Source organism: Otolemur garnettii, unplaced genomic scaffold, assembly GCF_000181295.1.
Source record: "Otolemur garnettii isolate 467f Iridium unplaced genomic scaffold, OtoGar3 scaffold00008, whole genome shotgun sequence".
NCBI lineage: Eukaryota > Metazoa > Chordata > Mammalia > Primates > Galagidae > Otolemur > Otolemur garnettii.
In genome coordinates, this window is record NW_003852403.1 from 37,849,779 (window position 1) to 37,864,242 (window position 14,464).

The window sequence follows — 14,464 nt, forward strand, 5'->3', positions numbered from 1 at the left end:
TGTCTTCCAGTGTCTCTGCATTAGACAGCATTACTACAGTAGCACTTGGATCTCTCAGATCTATTCCAGAAAACGTGTCTACTCATGTTTCTCAGATTCTGAATATGATATTGAAAGAACAGTCAGTAGCAGCCGAAAGTAAAACTGTGCAACAAGAATTGATTGTTAGTATATCTTTTAAAATATTTTTGGAGAATTACATTTGATAAGTCTTGGAAAAACAATGTTGACTGTTATCCTGTCATCCAAAGCTTTGCTAGACACTAATAGACATATCACTATGAGACATATCACTATGTTTATATTTTTAAAGACAAATTTCTCTACTGTTTTTTTCTTCCCAGATTAATCTCCAAATGTATATAACTAACATTTGAAACTTTCTTCACTCATATCTTGTAACGTCAGAAGTGGGCATTATTGGTGAGATTTCTAATGAATAAAGGGCAGGCCTAGTACCACATGATTTCAGGGGACCCATGACTTGTTAGTTGGCCTAGAAGTTGATAAGTCATCCTTTCTCCAAGGATCTTGGCCCAACCAAAAGGGAATATTGGGTACTCAATTTTAAAACTATAGTAATATGTAATAGTGATCCAAGAAAAATGACTTTTAGTAATTTTAGGAATAATTCTTGGAGTTAGATCTGTGTGGCCCTGCCATTCTGGGGCTTAAGTGTAAAGCTTTTTTCCCACAGTTCTATAGAAGTTACTCATCTAATCATACTTAATATTATTCTGTAATGGTATAGTTTGTCTAAGAAGTTCTTGTCTGTATCACCTATTTTTATTTGCATAGGCTCTCTGCCTCCTTTTTTGAGATTAATAATACTTATTAAACATTTTCCAAGTAAATACCACCAACTGTTAGCTGATCCTTTGACTTGATTCAGTGCTTGTATGACAACTATTTTAGTCACTCAAATTTGACAGAGTTAAAAGATACTCTGTTAATAACAACTTTAAAAATTGATTCATTCACTAACTGGTGGTCTGTATACACAGGTATACCTTAGACATGTTGCATGTTTGGTTTCAGACAACAACACTAAAGTGAAAATTGCAGTAAGTGAACCATGAATTTTTTTGGTTTCCTACTGCATATAAAAGTTTATACTACACTGCAGTCTATTTAAGTATGCAATAACATTATGTCTTAAAAAGCATTGTATACGCCTTAATTAAAAAATACTTTATTACTAAAAAATGCTAATGCTCATCTAAGTCATTAACAAGTCGATGTTTTTGCTGCTGGAGGGTCTTGCCTCAATGTTGATGGCTGTTGTTTGAACAGGGTGGCGTTACAATTTCTAAAAAGGAGACTACAATGAAGTTTGCTGCCTTGATTGCTGTTTCTTTTATGAAAATAGTGTGTGATGCCATTTGATAATATTTTACCCATAGTTTGGAATATTAAAATGTTATCAGTTAACTCATTTTTCATTCTTCTCAATTCTTCTGACTTCTTTTTCATTAGACATTTAAGAAATTATTGTACGCTAAGTGACAATTTCTTTTTCTTTTTTTTTTTGAGCCAAAGTCTCACTGTTTCCCTTGGTAGAGTGCTGTGGAGTCGTAGCTCACAGCAACCTCAAACTCTTGGGGCTCAAGCGATCCTCTTGCCTCAGCCTCCCAAGCACCTGGGACACTAGAGGTGCTGACCATATACCCCAGCTAGTTTTTAGAGATGGGATCTTGCTCTTGCTTAGACTGGTCTCCAACTCCTGAACTCAAATAATCTACCCGCTTTGGCCTCCCAGAGTGCTAGGATTAGAGGCGTTAGCCACTGTGCCCAGACTAACTTCATTTTTATTTATTTATGTATGTATGTATTTATTTTTTGAGACAAAGTCTCGCTATGTTGCCCTCAGTAGAGTGCTGTGGCGTCACAGCTCAGGAGATCTACCCGCCTTCCATTCTTGCTGCAGGCTAGAATGCCATGGATCAGCCTAGCTCACAGCATCCTCAAAATCCTGAGTGCAAGGGATCCTTCTGCTTCAGGCTCCCGAGTAGCTGGGACTATAGGCACCCACCACAATGCCTGGCTAATTTTTCCATTTTCTGTAGAGGCAGGGTCTCACTCTTGCTTAGGCTGGTCTTGAACTCCTGAGCTTAGGGGATCCTCCTGTCCTGTGCTAGGATTACAGGGGTGAACCACTTCACCCAGCCTTTAAGTGACCATTTTCTTAATTACTTACTGGAGGCAGGACTAAGTGACTTATTCTGAATATAAACTCTAGATATACAGATTTAGCTCTGTGGGCTATACAGGATGGAGGATGGAAACTTAGAATTTTAATGTGCATGTGTAGTTACTAAACTATTTTAAGATATTATCATTTAACCAGCTAGGTTTATGGAAGTAAAAAATATTGTTTTTTAACCATCTGTTTGTTTATTCCAGAATGTGCTTAAGACTGACCTTCTAAGTTCTCTGGAAATGATTTTATCCTCCACTATGGTGTCTATATTGAAAATCAATAGTCAGCTAAAGCATATTTTTAAGACCTCATTGACTGTGGCTGATAAGGTAACAAATGTTGTGTTCTTAATATCTAAAAATTGACATGTTATTTAAGAATGAAACTAATTTTCATTTTTTCTTCCAAGATAGAAGATCAGAAAAAGGAATTGGATGGCTTCCTCAGTATACTTTGTAATAATCTACATGAACTACAAGAAAATACAATTTCTTCCTTGGCTGAATCACAGAAACAATGTGGAATATATGCTGAAGACCTAAAGACAATAGAGCAAACCCATTCACAGGTATCTTATTTTTTTTTTTTTGGAGACAGAGTCTCATTATGTTGCCCTCGGTGGAGTGTGTGGTGTCACAGATCACAGCAACCTCAAACTCTTAGGCTTAAGCGATTCTTTTGCCTCAGCCTCCCAAGTAGCTGGGAGGTACCCACCACGACCCCTGGCTGTATTCACAGGTATCTTGTTTAGCTGACTTAGAGAGTATAAAAGAAAATTTTATGGGTGACACCTATAGCTCAAGTGGCTAAGGTACCAGCCACATACCAGAGCTGGTAGGTTTAAATCTGGGCCGGGCCTGCCAAACAATGACAACTACAACCAAAAAATAACCGGGTGTTATAGTGGGCGCCTATAGTTCCAGCTACTTGGGAGGCTGAGGCAAGAGAATTGCTTAAGCACAGAAATTGGAAGTTGCTGTGAGCTGTGATGCTATGGCACTCTACCCAGGGCTCTGTCTCAAAAAGAAAAGAAAAGAAAAGAAAACGAAAACTTTATGATGAACTTGATATGACTTAATAATCTATGTTACACAATTTGAATGTTGTAAAACTAATTTAGAACTGTGAAAATACCATAGCCAGGTGGTGCCTATAGCTCAGTGAGTGGGGCATCAGCCCCATATACCAAGGGTGGCAGGTTTGAACCTAGCCCCTACCAAACTGCAACAACAAAAAAAAGTAGCTGGGTGTTGTGGCGGGCACCTATAGTCCTAGCTACTAAGAGGCTAAGGCAAGAGAATTGCCTAAGCCCAACAGCTGGAGGTTGCTGTGAGCTGTGACACGACAGCACTCTACTGAGGGCAACAAAGTGAGAGCCTGCCCCCCCACCAAAAGAAAGAAAATACCATAGCTATTGTTGGCTATAGCAGTAATGAATATAAAACAATTGAGAATACTTCTTTTGATCAGTTAATATTTAAGGATTTACTACATCTAGAACCCTATGCTGAAGCATAGTATGATAAACAAAACGATATTTCCTCACATCTAGGCGAAAGATGAATATGGAGAAACATACTCTTGTAGGAAAATGGTTATAACATTTAACATGTAGTTACTTTATAACTTGATAGGATGATGTGGATAGTTACTACCTTTCATTAACTAAGACCTGCTTTCTTATTGTTTCTGTCTCATTGATGACATTTAAAATGTAAATTAATGTGCTTTTAATTTTTATTGATTGGTTATAAATGTAATTCATGATTTATCTTCCTCAGTATATGAAGCTTTAAACCAAAACTAAAACTCCAAACCACAATCTATAAATGTTAGGTATATGAAAAACAACTTCTGGTATTCTAAAAATTTTAGTAATGAGCATCTAACGTTTTATTAAATGAGCCTATGATGATATGGCATAACTACTCTTTGGTCAACAAAACTTGACATGACATAGTGAGGAGAAAAGAGTTCTTTTTCTTTGGAAAATGAAGGGGAAGGAATTCATATCCCTATCACTTTAAACAAGAGAAGGAAACACTTCCATGAATTTTCTTTTAGATAATACCTGCATTTAAAGCCACTTTAAAATAATATTGCTAATTTTTTCTAGTTGATAAGCATGAAACTTTTCAGAGAGAGGATAACATCAAAAATTAGTAAAAATAATAGTTAATATTTATTGAGCAACTCACTGTGTGTTTATTCCTCCTGCTAATATAGATAGATATTCTTTTAGTAGCTCAGTTTTCTAAAGAGGAAATGACATTATGAGCATCTAATAGTATTTACATCATCCTATAGGTGGTGGTAGTGATTATATTACCTAAAAGAGCCATTTTTTAGTTTTTTTCTATGTGTTTCTTAGCAATTTGAAATTGCAGCAGTTTCTCATACCTCTGCATAGTGTATTTACCTTAAACCTGAGAACTTTTAAGATATATTTTAAGGCTGATCTGCTTTTTTATAAATTAGTTGTTTTGAAATTGTTAAAATTGGTAGATAACTAGGCCTGCTGTGGTGGCTCATGCCTGTAATCCTAGCACTTTGGGAGGCCAGGGTAGGTAGAACACCTGAGCTCAGGAGTTTGAGCCTAGCTCAAGCAAGAGCAAGACCTCACCTCTGAAAATAGCTGGGCATTGTGGTGGGCACCTGTAGTCGCAGCTGCTCCGGAAGCTGAGGCAAAAGAACCACTTAAGCCCAAGAGTTTGAGGTTGCTATGAGCTATGATGCCACAGCACTCTACCAAGGGCAACAAAGTAAAACTTTGTCTCAAAGAAAAAAAATTGGTAGACAACTCATTAAGAAATCAAAACAAAAAGACTGATCTGAAAGGCTTCCTGGTTATAAGGAAGCAAGTTTATTAAGTGAGTTAATTATTAGAGTTTTTAAAACTTGAACACTAATAAAACCATTATGTAAAACTCCACACATATTTACATGTAGATAAATCTGATATAGTACCTATGTTACTCCTTACTTTGAAATTAGTAAAAATACTGACAGGCTTTATTCATAATCAGAATATTAGACATTTATTGTTAGCTGAAGTGTTACTCGGAGATATTGGCCAACCAAGAGGGAACAGGAATGCTGGATCTACTTTCAGCACTTTCTTGGTCTTTAATGTAGCATGTTTTGTGCTTATAAGAGCCTGTTTTTAAAGATGTCAAATATGAACAAAGATAAGACTCTATTTACATTTTATTAACATCCAACTAGGTTCTGTAAAATTATTCAGCTCTAGTGGTTGATAATATTTTTGGATTGCTTGACCCAGGAGATCAGTGGTTCTCAACCTGTGGTTGGCACCCCACAGGAACTGTATTAAAGGGCCGTGGCATTAGGAAGGTTGAGAACCACTGCAGCAGATTATCCGCATTAGTTTCCCTTCTAGTAATGTTATCAATGAAAAAATCAATTGTGTATCCATTAAAAGTTCTTTCTTTTTTCTATGAGATGGAGTCTCACTTTGTTGCCCTTGGTAGAGTGCTATGTCTTCATAGCTCACAGCAACCTCAAATTCTTGGTCTCAAGCAATCCTCTTGCCTCAGCCTCCCAACAGCTGGGACTACAGGCGTCCACCACAACACCCAGCTATTTGTAGACATGGGATCTTTGTCTTGAGATCCCAACCTAGGCTGGTCTCAGCAATCCAGCCTCCCATCCATTAATGTTCTTAAACATAATGTGACGTCCAGGTTTGTCTGATTACTCTTGAGGTACCTTGAAAGTAATTCATTATTAATAGTTAAAATAGCAAAATTTGCTAATTTTCCCTCCCAGAAATCCCTGTATTGTGCTCTTAATATCACTTCCAGTGCTTTCCTTTGTAGTAGGGGATAGATGGAATTAAAGATCTCTTGTCAAGAGTTCGTAGTAATTTCACCTATGAAAAATACTTGTCATCATATATAGAAAAAATGTTCAAGTGTCATAATTTTAAGTCTCTTCTCTTTCCTACACATTTCTTATAGGAACTTGGTCAATTAATAAATCTGTGGACAAAGAGATTCCGTGCTTTGGAGGAAAAGTTTGAGAACATCCAGAAACCACTTAGTGGTGTCCAAGAAAATATACAGCAGTAAGCTATTTTTGAATTCCTTTAAGCTTTTCTGTAAGTCTTAAGTTATTTCAGAAGAAAAAGCTTTAAATATTATAATGAACTCCTTTGTATACTTTCAACCTGTAGTCGCAGGTTGAACCACATTTCAAGCGCATTTCTCCTTTGTTAATGTTTTATTGTGTGTTTGCGTGTACATGTATGTATACATGCACATAAGTATCTTTCCATTTCATTTGTGTTCCCTGTTCAGGTAGCCTCTGGCTGTCATCAAGAATCTATTTTCTTACTTCCTTAATCTTAGAATACACATTAAATTAATTTAATAATTTCTAGCCTATATCACTGATAAAAAATTTACTTACTAACTGGAGCAGAGTTTGGTAAACTGTGGCTGGCAGGCTGGATGCCTGTTATTAATAACTTTATTGGACAGCTATCCCCATTTATTTACATGTTGCCTTTGGGAATCTTTGGCTGCCCTTGCACTACAATGGTGGAGTTAAGTCATTGTATCAAAGTCATTGCACAATAAGCTATCTGACTTTTTTTTTTTTTGAGACAGAATCTCACTATGTCACCCTGGTTAGAATGCTGTGGCATTACAGCTCACAGCAACCTCCAACTCTTGGGCTTAAACAATTCTTTTGTCTTAGCCTCCGAAGTAGCTGGGACAACAGGCGCCTAGCTATTTTTTGGTTGTAGTTGTCATTTTTGTTTGGCAGGCCTGGGCTGGATTCGACCCCACCAGCTCTGATATATGTGGCCTAGTGCCCAAGCCACTGAGCTATAGGTGCCTAGCTGGCCCTAACCTTTCTTATTTAAAGTAGATTTTTCTGGTAGAAAGCATATAGCTGGGTTTTGCTTTTTCATCAAATTTAACAATTTGTAACTTTCAACTGATTTGTTTAGACCATATTTAAAATACTGAGATAGTTGTATTAAAAGCTGCAGTTTTGTTATTTTCTATTTGTTGCATCATTTGCTTGTTGTTTCTTTTTCGCTCTTTTTTTCTTTCCTTGTTTATTTACTTATTCAGTTATTTTTTTGTTTTTTTTAGAAAGTCTCATTGTCTCATTTTTTTAGACAGTCTCATCGTCCTCCCTACGTAGAGTGCTTTGGTATCACAGCTCACAGCAACCTCCAACTCTTGGGCTTAAGCGATTCTCTTATATCAGCCTCCCAAGTAGCTGGGACTACAAGCACCTGGCATAATTAATGCCGGGCTATTTTTTTGTTGTAGTTGTCACTGTTGTTTAGCAGGCCTGAACCTGCCAGCCTTGGTGTATGTGGCTGGTGCCCAGACCACTGAGCTATGGGTGCAAAGCCATACTTTGTTACCACTTTTCCTAGGATTTACAATATCTTTCTTTTTTTTTTTTTTTTTTACAGTTTTTGGCTGGGGCTGGGTTTGAACCCGCCACCTCTGGCATACGGGACTGGCACCCTACTTTTTTGAGCCACAGGTGCTGCCTTCTTTTTTCTTTTTTTTGAGACAGGGTCTCACTTTTTCGCATGGGCTAGAGTGCAGTGGTATCATCATAGCTCACAGCAGCGTCAAACTCCTGGGCTCAAGTGATCCTCCTGCCTCAGTCTCCCAAGTACCTGAGACTATATAGGTCTGCACCACCATGCCCAGCTAATTTTTTCAATTTTTTGTAGAGGTGAGATCTTGCTCTTGATCATGCTGGTCTCAAACTCCTGGCTCAGGTGATCCTCTTATCTCAGCCTCCTAAAGTTAACCTCCATACTTGATCACCTTTTTATGTTGACCTGATTTTTGTAGACTGGACATTAACACATGTACATATCTGTACAGTAGGCCTAGTTCCTTGTATCGACCACCTCTGTATGTTGACCAGTTTGTTATAGTCCCCTGGAAAGGACCTCATAATATTCCCATGTGTGTTATTTTTTCCATATATCTTATCTCTTGTATGTGCTATATATCTAATACATTGTTAATGGAATTGCCTTGCCTATTTTCTTTTTTAAGGTGTGCTGGAAAATTTGAAATTATTTATGTGGCTCACATTACATTTCTGCTGAAGCAGTGCTGCTTTAGAATTCTTGCCATCACTTATATATCACTACCTAAATTGTCTCAACTGTTTTCAGCCCTGTTGTTGGTCCTATTAAGTGTAGGATATTCTATTGTGAACTCTTTAGATTCTGAACCTAGAAAGTATTTCTTTTTTATTCCTAGTGTGTAGGCTGATTTCTAGCCCATTCCATAGCTTTGCAGGGAATACTAGAGGAGAATTGAAGTAGGAAGGGAGTTATGAAATACTATCTTAAGGGCTATGCAAGTCATTTTTCCTGTCTTCCTGACATTAATTGTCCACGTCAGTGTTTATTAGTGTGATCTAGGAACTCTGTCTCACAATCACTCATGAGTGTAGGTAGAGGTTTATGTACACTGAACATAACTGGCTTTAGCATTGATTGTCATGGTTTGTAACCACTTTTGATTAAATTTCATCTTCACACAAAGTTGTTAGTTCCTTGTGAGGAATGATTTATGTTGGTAGACTCTAAGCTTACCACTTAAATTACTTTTCCTTTTCCAATCACTTCTACTTAATTTGTAGATTTGGTTTTGAACATGTTTGCTTACTTGGTTTATTCATATGGTGTACCATCTAGTGGTAATAAAGGGTAACTTTCATTCACCAAGGTTTAATGCTGTGGTCCTGTGAGATGGCTTTGAATGCTAAAAGGAAACTTACTGGGAGGAGGAATTTTATGTGTATATTCTAACTGGCATTAGTTTTATATGAAGTTTATGTCATACTATTCTATATGGGTTATATTGTAATTTGTCATACCCAGTATACTTTTCTTTTAATTATAAGAAAGTGTTATAGGGCAGTGCCTGAGGCTCAGTGGGTAGGGCACTGGCCCCATATACTGAGGGTGGCAGGTTCGAACCCAGCCCCGGCCAAACTGCAACAAAAAATAGCCAGGTGTTGTGGTGGACACCTGTAGTCCCAGCTATTTGGGAGGCTGAGGCAAGAGAATCACCTAAGCCCAGGAGGTGGAGGCTGTGAGCCATGACACTGTGGTACGCTACTGAGGGCAATAAAGTGAGACTCTATCTCTTAAAAAAAAAAAAAAAAAAGAAGAAGAAGAAAGCATTATAGATGACTTTTTAAAATAATATAATGTTTATGATTTATTTATGTACTAGGCAAGGGAAGCTGTTTCATAACAGAATAATGGATTGGCCAATTTAGGGGTAGACCAGAGGCTGTAGGAGATTCCCCAGAGTAACATAGTTTTAATAAGACGAATACAAGTAGACAAATTTCATTTTAATAACTGTATAATTAAATACTATAAAAGATATAAAAGAAAACATCAAATCTGGAGGAGGACTGGGAAAATTTTCATGAGAAAAGGTGATCTTTTTATTTAGCATCAGATGTGATGTCAGTCTGCTGTGAAAAGACACTGGCCAAAGCATCTTTCATCAATGTAGAAGATTCGTAAGACATTGGGCTCTGGAGCCAGACAACTTGTGTTCAGATCTGCCACCTTAAAGTTGTGTGATCTTGAGAAATTATATATCATTTGAGCCTTGGTTTCCCACTTCAACATTGTCATTCTCTTTTTGTAGGAAATCTAATGATATAATCAACAAAACAACTTTTCAAAGTAAAAAATTTTATGCTGCTTCAGATGGCTTGTCACAGGAACTCAGACATTTTAACCAAGAAGGTACAAAATTGGTTGAAGAGTCTGTGAAACAAAGTGATAAACTGAGTACCAACCTGGAAAAATTATCTCAAGAGACTGATCAGAGATGTGAGTCTCTGAATACAAGCATAATTTGTTTTTCTGAACAGTGCGCATCTTGCTTAAATAAAAGGGAACAAGAACTTCAGAACTTATTGGAGGTAATAACTTTGTAACTGAAACCTATTTGGGGTAGAATAATAATAAGAAGAAAATTAAATATTCCTAGCTAAAAACTGGCTTCAAAACAACTGATATCTTAAGATACAATGATTTAGGCTCAGGGCCTGCAGCTCAGCAGCTGGGGAGCCAGCCACATATAATGGAGCTGGCAGGTTCTAATCCAGCCTGGACCTGCCAAACAATATTGACAACTACAACCAAAAAAAATAGCCAGGCATTGTGGTGGGCACCTGTAGTCCTAGCTACTTGGGAGGCTGAGGCAAGAGAATCACTAAAGCCCAAGATTTGGAGGTTGCTGTGAGCTGTGACACCATGGCACTCTACCCAGGGCGACAGCTTGAGACTCAGTCTCAAAAAAAAAAAAAAAAAAAAAAAAACAACTATCAGCCTAGAGATCTTGTCATACCAGAAAGTAAGGGAGCTATTAAACATTACTAGGATTATATCAAAAGGACTTAGTAGCCAACCTTCCCCTATTCAAAGGTGGTATAATTTGGATATCAAAAAGAATAATGGCTATAATAGATTAAAACATATCAAATATTTTAAAGCTGATCAATTCATACAAATCTCATAGGCCTCCTTTGAATCATGCTATGTAAACAATGCATTCTTCTAAAAACTGGTTGGTAAAGAGAAACAATATAGTACCCATCTATCTTTCCTGAAAGAACCATATCTTGGTTCAGCAGGGTAATTAACGGAGATTACAGGGTAATCTTGATTACCATAAATTCTCAACCAATAAAACAAAAAAGAAATGATAGATTTAAAATATCAAAATATTTTGCAACCCCTAATGAAATAAGCCCTGTGGATACTAATGACTGCTAAAGCCAGTTGATCTAAAGCTAATTGTGTACTTTATAATTAATAGGGTAACCATAACTGAACCCACTGATTATTTTTTTGAGAGAGTCTCACTTAGTACAGTGTTATGATATCATAGCTCACAGCAACCTCAAACTCTTGTGCTCAAATGATTCCCTTGCCTCAGCCTCCTGAGTAGCTAGGACTACAGGCACCTGCCATAATGTCCAGCTGTTTATAGAGACGGGGTCTTGCTTTTGCTCAGGCAGGTCTTGAACCCATGAACTCAAGCAGGCTACCCACCTTGGCCTCCCAGAGTGCTAGGTTAATAGGCATGAGCCACTGTACCTGGCTGAATCCACTGATTAATCTTGACACAAACAGTGATTATGTACTTTCAGTACCACCTATGAAATACTCTTGCTAAAATATTAAAGCTGAATTAGATCAAGCCTTTAGATCTAACCAGTTTATAGAAGATATGAGGCTGGGTACAGTGTCACATACCTGTAGTCCAAACTACTCAGGAGGCTGAGAAAGGAGGACTGCTCAAGCCTAGGAGTTTGAGGCTGCAGTGAGCTATGGTTGTGCCATCACATTTCAGCCCAAGCAACAGAGCAAGACCTTGTCTCAAAAAACACAAGAAAAAGAAAATATAGCATAGAGATGCAATTGACCACATCCAGAATTTAAGATATTCAATAAAGACCTGGTTTCTTCAATAATAAAAATTTTATTTTATTTTTTTGAGACAGAGTCTCACTTTGTCACCTTTGGTAGAGTGTTGTGGCATCATAGCTCACGGCAACCTCAAACTCTTGGGTTCAAATGATCCTCTTGCCTCAGCCTCCCAAGTAGCTTGGACTACAGGCGCCCACCACAGCACCTGGCTTTTTGTTGTTGTTGTTGTAGTTGTCATTGTTGCTTAGCTGGCCCGGGCCAGGCTCAAATCCAACAGGGTCTCACTCTTGCACAGGCTGGTCTTGAACTCCTGAGCTCAAGCAGTCTGCCTGCCTTGATTAGTGCTTAGATTACAGGTATGAGCTCCCACACCTGGCCAAAAAATGATATACTGAATAAAGCACTGACAACTTTAATTTCAGTAATGAGAAAACTTAATTTGTATCATTTCCAGGTTGTAAACCAGCGTTGTGAGGCTTCACATTTGGAGATCACTGAAAAATTAAGTGACCATAAAGCAACTAACGAGAACCAGCGTAACACTTTCCTTGATCAGATAACTATTGATGAAGAAAGATTGATAGCACAAAATCTAGAGCTTAATGAAACTATAAAAATTGGTTTGACTAAGCTTAATTGCTTTCTGCAACAGGATCTGAAGCTGGATATTTCAACAGGTACTTTAAAAGGGAAATAAAATTGTTAAACTTTTTGAACTTGAATTTAACCCTGTACAGCTTTGATTTTCAACCAGTGTGCTATACACACAGTTGGGCAGGAGATCTTAGGTGTGCCACAAAAAATTTTGAAGATCATTAATTAAATTGTTGTCAAAAGAAGTTCAAAGCATAGTAAGTATAATTGTCTCTTATTTTTTTTTTTTTTTGGTAGAGACAGAGTCTCACTTTATTGCCCTGGGTAGAGTGCCATGGCTTCACACAGCTCACAGCAACCTCCAACTCCTGGGCTTAGGTGATTCTCTTGCTTCAGCCTCCCGAGTAGCTGGACTACACAATGCTCGGCTATGTTTTTTTGTTATTGTTGCAGTTTGGCTGGGGCCAGGTTTGAACCCACTACCCTTGGTATATGGGGCTGGTGCTCTACCCACTGACCCACAGGTGCCGCCCCCCCCCTTATTCTTTTTTTTGGTCAACATAGTTTAAGTGTGCCTTGGAAGTTTGACTGTAGGTTCAAGTATGCTGTAAGATAAAAATGTTTGAAGAACGCTGCTTTTACACTGTCAGATGTTCAGACCAGTAGGTCCTGATACTGCCTGATGGGAATTTACCATCTCATTATGTAATCACCTTAAATATGAAAATATTGGAACCCCAAAATAGTTTTAATCAAGCATTAGGTGTCATATAGGTGATAATATGTGTTCCTAGAAATGTGGACATTACAATTTGGTAAAATTTCATAAACATTCATGGAATTGACTGTTAAGAAAGAACATTTTCAAAACAAAAACTGACCATCTGCCTAGCACTGTCTGTAACAGGGCTTTTTATTTTTTATTGTTTGGGGGGACAGAGTGTTTGTTACCTTCGGTAGAGTGTCATGGCATCATAGCTCACAGCAGCTTCAAACTCTTGGGGGCTCAAGTGATCCTTTTCTCTTAGCCTCCTGAGTATCTGGGACTACAGGTGCCTGCCACAATGCTTGGCTATTTTTAGAGATGGATTCTCACTCTTGCTCAGGCTAGTCTCAAACTCCTGAGCTCAAGTAATCCACCCGTCTCAGTCTCCCCGAGTGCTAGGATTACAGGCGTGAATCACCACACCCAGCCTTTGTAGTGCCAAAAATGTTCGAAGGATATAATTGACTAAATCTAGTTTAATGAAAAGTTTACCACATCATGTCCCTCTCATTTTGTTGTGGCATTTACGAATCACCATTTTGAGCAATCAAACATGGTACAGATGAGGGGAGGCCATGATGATTCAGGAAAGCCTTTGTGGAAGAGATGTAATAAGCTATTTTATACAGAATGAGTAATTGGGTTTGTCATTGGATACCATGTAAATTCACTAAAAATCAGTGATTTGTACTCATAAAATGAGTGAATTTTATGGCATGTAAATTACATCTCAAATCTGTTTTCTTTTAAAAGCAATTATAAAGGAGATGATACTACAGAATGTTTTATTTTTTCCAAGAGACTTATAAGAGTTATTGTCCACTTCTAAATGAGATTGGGAATGTAAAGGTTGAGTGAAAAGGGAAATCCTTATAAATTATGAAAGCATGAATTCATGTTAATAAAATTAAACTGGTTTAACCACCAAACCACATTTCTAGTGAAATGATTACTCCTATCAAAGTAAGCATGTTAGGAAATCTCTACTCGTATCCCAGTTATGCTGCCATTTCTAACACCCTATAACTCCTTTTAGAGGTTACAATACATCTTTTGTACATTCTCAGAGATAGAAAACTTCATGTTTGGGGAATAGGCTGGATCTTGAAACTAGCCAAGTCTATTTAAGGTTATTTGCCAGATTAGAGAATACGGGATATCCCAAAGGTCGCCAATAAAGTCACCATACATAGGGAAAGTGGGAAATGTAACAGGTAACAAGACTAATTCTTGTGTATGGCAATTTTAATATTTTTGGAAGACAAGACTCATTTAGAAGTATAAGTTTTAACATTAAAAAAAATAATTGGGGGGCGCGGTGCCTATAGCTCAACCGGCTAAGGCGCCAGCCACGTGCACCTAAGGTGGCGGGTTCGAATCCCCAGCCCGGACCCGCCAAACAACAATGACGGCTGCAACCAAAAAA

General features: G+C 37.8%; 1 protein-coding gene across 1 annotated transcript in view; it reads left to right on the forward strand.

The window, feature by feature from the left end:
* The window catches only part of KIF11 (kinesin family member 11), a 55,465-nt gene that overhangs the window by 35,873 nt on the left and 5,128 nt on the right, over positions 1-14,464 (forward strand). Inside the window, exons 14-19 of the mRNA XM_003783782.3 lie at positions 1-164; positions 2,404-2,529; positions 2,610-2,768; positions 6,181-6,287; positions 9,886-10,165; positions 12,133-12,355. Coding sequence (XP_003783830.1) covers positions 1-164; positions 2,404-2,529; positions 2,610-2,768; positions 6,181-6,287; positions 9,886-10,165; positions 12,133-12,355 — 1,059 coding nt within the window. The remainder of the gene's footprint in view (positions 165-2,403; positions 2,530-2,609; positions 2,769-6,180; positions 6,288-9,885; positions 10,166-12,132; positions 12,356-14,464) is intronic.